Source organism: Cornus florida, unplaced genomic scaffold, assembly GCF_030987335.1.
Source record: "Cornus florida cultivar Cherokee Brave unplaced genomic scaffold, ASM3098733v1 CherokeeBrave_3.0.0_Hap2_Chr07, whole genome shotgun sequence".
In the NCBI taxonomy this organism is placed as follows: domain Eukaryota; kingdom Viridiplantae; phylum Streptophyta; class Magnoliopsida; order Cornales; family Cornaceae; genus Cornus; species Cornus florida.
In genome coordinates this window covers 6,556,258-6,562,099 of record NW_026775577.1, presented here as the reverse complement: position 1 = coordinate 6,562,099, position 5,842 = coordinate 6,556,258, and the positions used below count along the sequence as shown (strand labels likewise).

General features: G+C 33.6%; 1 protein-coding gene across 1 annotated transcript; it reads left to right on the top strand.

The window, feature by feature from the left end:
• Window positions 1-414: 414 nt before the first annotated feature.
• On the top strand, window positions 415-4,747 carry LOC132315898 (small ribosomal subunit protein uS4y-like). Its single transcript, XM_059814336.1, has 3 exons — window positions 415-561; window positions 1,351-1,732; window positions 4,335-4,747. Exons 1-3 carry the CDS (start codon window positions 534-536, stop codon window positions 4,519-4,521), a joined length of 597 nt encoding a protein of 198 aa, XP_059670319.1. The 5' UTR covers window positions 415-533; the 3' UTR covers window positions 4,522-4,747.
• Window positions 4,748-5,842: the final 1,095 nt, after the last annotated feature.

Sequence of the window (5,842 nt, the reverse complement as noted above, 5' to 3'; positions counted from 1 at the left end):
AAGAGAGTAATTTTTGTACGACTCCACAACTGTCTAAACTCACAGCAACGATGATCATAGTGATGAATAAAGATAAAAATAGAGTCTCTCTCTTTTCAAAGTGTTTAAATCAATTATAGTCAACTAATCTTTTATTTGTGTAAAAAAAAAAAAAAAAAAAACACAACGAATCTTTTATTTAAGTCTCTCCATTTAGATTATAGTAGCTTCTTCTTCTTCTTCTTCTTATTATTATTATTTTTCTTCTTGTTTTAAATACAAGTTTAGAATGCCCTCAAGTTCCAGCTGAACACAGCGAATGACTTATCACAAACCTAGAAGGGTTCAACAGGGCCCAAACCCAGAGACCACAAGCTCAAGCCCAATTCAATTATGCTTTCATATAAAGTCCAGCCCAATTCTAGCCCAGAATGAGAACTTCAGTAGCACTGAAGTTGATTAGGGTTTAGTGTATATACACCAAATAATTGCCTCACTTTCTACTTTCTCGTTCGTCTTCCTTCCTCAGATCCTGACGGCAACCCTACGCAGCTATGGTTCACGTCAATTTCTATCGCAACTGTAAGACCCCCTTTTCTCTCTCTATCTCTCTCTCTCTCTCTCTATATATATATATATATCTATATATGTAAGCAAGCGTGTATATACGCATGCCTTTCATACATGTGCGAATACATAGATCAATTTATTTTTATCGTCATTTCCGCTATCATATTTATATATGATTTGACCCCCGAAACGTAGTTCTTGTTTTTGTAATCGCTTTGATCATTCCTTTGTTTGATATGATCATGCTGTTAGTTTTGAAGTTTTCTTCTCAGCTATTCGCGATTTTCTGATTATCATATGTAGCATTTCAAAAATTGTGATGTATAGCTTGTACAGTTTAGATACTATCAGAAACTTTCCTGCCTTCCCGTTTGGTTGCTAAGAAATCTGAAAAAAATATTATTTTTCCCGGATAAAGTTTAAGAGATACCTCTACGAAGCCATATAATTGTATATGCACAGTTGAATGAAGGTTTCTGTTTTGTCAACTTAGACAGTTGGAAATTTAGGGCTTTGATTTTCTTCATTTTTTCAACAAGCAAAAGGAGCATTATTGTATCTGTTGCACTTGATGAATACTCAAGTAAGGCTTCTACATGAGCCAACTTATTATAGCTACTACTACTTTTTTCCACAAAGGGGCTTGGAATTATTGCTATTGGATTCTGTTGCATCTCAATTTTTAACTTTCAATTTAACTAAATTATATGGAAACTCGTGTGGTTTCACACTTTCAATTTTTACATTTTAAGTTAATTTATCCCAAACTTCCATGTCAATGCATATTTTGGGTGGTTATAGATGGGAAGACTTTTAAGAAGCCTCGTCGTCCCTATGAGAAGGAGCGTTTGGATGCTGAGCTGAAGCTTGTAGGAGAGTATGGGCTCCGATGTAAGAGGGAGCTGTGGAGGGTTCAGTATGCTCTGAGCCGCATCCGTAATAATGCAAGGATGCTTCTCACGCTTGATGAGAAAAATCCCCGCCGGATCTTTGAAGGTGATGCCCTTCTCCGCAGGATGAATCGCTACGGACTTTTGGATGAGAGCCAGAATAAGCTCGATTATGTCTTGGCTCTGACAGTAGAAAATTTCCTTGAACGCCGACTTCAAACACTTGTGTTCAAGACGGGTATGGCAAAGTCCATCCACCACGCTCGTGTGCTCATTAGACAGAGGCATATCAGGTATGTGTAGCGAGATTATTCCTTAGTTGAACTTGAAGCCAAGGTGTTACTTCTTTTATTGATTGTTGAATGAGTATCTGAATGATGTTCATAGAGTTTCTAGTTATTTCTGAAGTTTGAATTGCTGCTGTTTGTTTTCTGAAAGTCTATTGATGTTCATGTTTTATTATGTTAGTGACTTAGTTGGAACTTCCAAAATTTAATTCTTCTTTAGATGAATGGATAAAGAGGTGAAGTAGCCTGTTTTCCCTTTGAGGCATGTGAATCATGTCTATTGAATGTCTTCCCACTGAGGCATGTAAACAATGTCTATTAGTTGTCCAGTTCCCATAATTCAACTTTCGAGTTCTTCTGATTTGGATTGAGTACTGAAATTATTGGTCAAGAATGGATATTTCACTATGCTATATATTGTTGAAATTCTGAATTCCACTAGAAACTATATCTAGCATGATTTAACTGGGATTTTACAATTATGACAGTTAGAGACCTGCTTTCTATGTTAACCTGGTAGGGAATTATCTTGTGAGGCCTTTATTTGGTTTCAAGTGTTTCTTTCATCAAGACCAAGGCCTGAACAGATTTCTAAATTTAAGGGCAATTCTTTAGGTTAAATGGTTGAACTGTATAAATTCTATGAATCAGGAAATGAAACAAATTTGACTTATAAAAGAAGGCCACTCTACCGTGCAGTTGGTTTTATTTCCTAGTTTCGTCAGGTTTTCCAGATATTTTCTGCAACCGTGATTGGTCAGACTTTGATTAGTTGAGATGTCTCATTTTTAATAAGTATCTGTTCGGCCTTTTATTGGCCAAACAGTGTTTGACATGTTATGGCATCCTTTATCTCCAAGACTCAACTAGTAAATTTTAGGATAGGTAATTGGGAACTTTTTCGAAGCTTGTGAAATTGGTATAGTAACACTGTTGGTATCGAAAGGTCAAGATTATTGGTTTGGTATGATTTCTGATCTTGAGAAATTTTTGTGTTCGTATTTCATCTTCTTTTTGTGATTTATTGTTTTTAATATTATTTGTCATCTATTGGTATCTGTTCGGTCTTTTATTGGCCAAACAGTGTTTGACAAGTTATGGCATCCTCATGTCCAAGACTCAACTAGTAAATTCTAGGATAGAATTGGGAACTTTTTCAAAGCTTGTGAAATTGGTATAGGAACAATGTCGGTATCAAAGGTCAAGATTATTATTGGTTTGGTATGATTTCTGATCGTGAGAAATTTTTGTGTTCTATTTTCATGGTGTTTTTTTTTTTTTTTTGTAATCTATTGTTTTTAATATTATTTGTTAATTAAACCATGCTGCGATGTTTATTTATTAAAAAAAAAAGCCACGTATTTGATTAAACCAAGAGATGATATACTCAAGATGTCATGATATCTTTACTGCAATATGATCATTTGACTTAATACTGGGATATGTTAAACAAGGTCTGAAACATTTCTATCAATAACATTTCTATTTTGTTGTTTCATTTGTAATATGTCAGTTTGGACTGGTTTAGGCCCTTTGATGCCCTATCATTCCCAACCATTATATGACATGCTATATTTTATTAGGATTTTCTTTTCTACAATTTACAAGTATATGATTCAGTGTTGAGTTCTTTTCTGGATTATGATATTAATTTAATTTTCCATTAGGCAAGCCTTCATCTTGAATGACAGGTTTTTTTGCTGATTTAGAACCTGCCCTTCCTCCTCTGCTTGGTTCAAATTTTTTTTTTTTTTTTTTTATGATTGAAATTTTTTCCTTGTGATAATAAGACTGCTATGCACTAGCCCCATTAGCTTACTTCTGGGGAAACTTTACTATTCTGATATTGTTGATTTTCCAATAATTTATAATTTTTGAAGGAACTATCTTTGTTTCAATGGTGATAATTTATGATTCTATTACTTAATAATTAATAAGTTTTTGAATTTTTTTTTTGTATTATTACTTGATGATAATGCTAATGGAAATGCAAACTCTCACATAGAAGAAAATCTAGTACTATTATTACATTTGGTGCATGTTTTGGCCAATAAATTTCTCAACAAATCAAATTCAGAGGGTGATGTGCCAATCTCACGGTTACAATATTAATTATTAAGATTTTTCGCTTTGCTTTAAAGATCTTAGGCATACTTTTATATAATGTGAAATTTCAATATATTATTAAAAAGATATGCAATTGTTCTATTGTGTATGAATTTAGAACTTTTGGCTACTCATAGCTGAAGAAGTGTATTATATCTATTACTACTGAAAAGAATATAAGATATATTTAACTAATGAGTCCTTATTCCGATCATCATTAATTGTTCGAAAGTTGAACGTAACAGTACTAGACAGTTTTTCCAGTTCTATTTCAAAAATCTGCATTTCGGAACATCAAGCATCCATGTCTCTATTAAATGTACTGTCCCCTTTGGTACCTAGATTGCTAACACTTTCTTGTAAAGAGACGGTTAATACAGATACGGTGTGTGCTCGTTTGTTATAGGGACTTGGACGTTATCTTGTTCATATTTACGTTGTGCTCTTGTTTGTAATATCTGGAGATGCTGCTTTATGATGGGTTTGCCTTTTCTCTTGTCAGGGTTGGTAGGCAAGTGGTTAACGTGGCATCTTTCATGGTGAGGGTGGACTCACAGAAACACATAGATTTCTCACTTACAAGTCCGCTTGGAGGCGGACGCCCCGGAAGAGTGAAGCGAAGGAACCAAAAGGCGGCTGCCAAGAAGGCTTCTGGTGGAGGAGATGGAGATGAAGAGGATGAGGATTGAATACCATCAGCACTGGAATTTCTTATTTTGTGTTTGCATTCTCTCTTTCAGCCACTAGTTTTCTTATTTGACTGGCATTTTAAAATTTTCTCAGACAGATGTTAGTAATGGTATTCGGAGTTCAGTTCGCATGGATTTAGAATATGATTGTTATTTAAGATCAATTTGTCTTTCTACTTTTTGGTAATGAATTGAGTGGCAGCAAATAAACGGATTTTCTTATTTACTTTGCATTGAGGATCATTTGTGTCTTTAAATTTTTAATAATTTGTTGTTAGGCTTGAATGATAGGAGTGTGTTTGTGTAATCAACTGACAGATGAACACTTAGAGGGAAAAGAGTCTTATCCTCTGTTTGGTAGGAATTGTGAAGAAAATTGAATGGAAGAAAGAAAGGGTGAATTGTGAAGAAAATTGAATGGAAGAAAGAAAGGGTGGATGAGACATTTCTATGGAATGGTTAATGTCATTTCCTCTTTTTGTTTGGCTGGATAGAAAAAAAGAGGAACACCTTCCTTTGTTTGTTAGGGGGAAGGGAAGGAAAGAGAGAGATTGTTTATAATGAGTTTATCTAATAATTTCGATAGAAAATATTTTAATTTTCTATAATAGCTTCTTTTTCTTTCTTTCTTTATTTAAGAGATGAAAAATTGTGAATTGGGAAAGATTATCTCATTCATTATTTTTTCTCCTCTTTCATTTCTAGTAAGGAATCTTCCCATCACCCCCTCTTCCTTCCTTCTTATCAAATGAAACGTTAGATTCTTTATAGTTGTTTTATCTTTATTTTTATCCACTTTCATAGGTGGTTTAGAAGGACAAAGGGGTTATAGTTTAGAAAAATCTCCTTGACCTTGAGAGTTCTAGGACAAAAGGGTTATAGTTTAGAGAATTTTCCCGTTCATGGATTTTATCGGCAACTTGAAGAATTAATTTAAAGATATAAGGCTTTCCTATTAGAACAGGTTGTTCAAAAGGATCTCTTCCGTTCTTCCATCAAATATTCTGCATTTTCCTGGATACTTGGGTTTAAATACTTATGAATTTATAGTTTGCTTACTGACTTCATATAATTCAAAAAACACTAATTTTCTTGAAGTTTTTTGTTCATATCTCTCATCAAAAGGTACTATTCGATAATATTTGTCTAGCATGCCCCCGCGAGCCTCAAAGTGAAAGGCTAAATTCAAGTTAGGAATGGGGGTGTGAGATTTTTATTAAAGAAAATAAAAGTAGTTTATAAAGAATGTGAAAGGATGTATTCTAAATTAAAATAAAATTATTATAATTTGAATAATTTTTGGGAAAATTAAAATAAATAT

Excerpts from the sequence above, each read along its gene's own strand:
- LOC132315898 (XM_059814336.1), top strand. The coding sequence starts at position 534 with ATGGTTCACGTCAATTTCTATCGCAACT. Across the intron at positions 562-1,350 it reads CGTCAATTTCTATCGCAACT|ATGGGAAGACTTTTAAGAAG; the intron begins GTAAGACCCCCT and ends GGGTGGTTATAG. Across the intron at positions 1,733-4,334 it reads ATTAGACAGAGGCATATCAG|GGTTGGTAGGCAAGTGGTTA; the intron begins GTATGTGTAGCG and ends TTCTCTTGTCAG.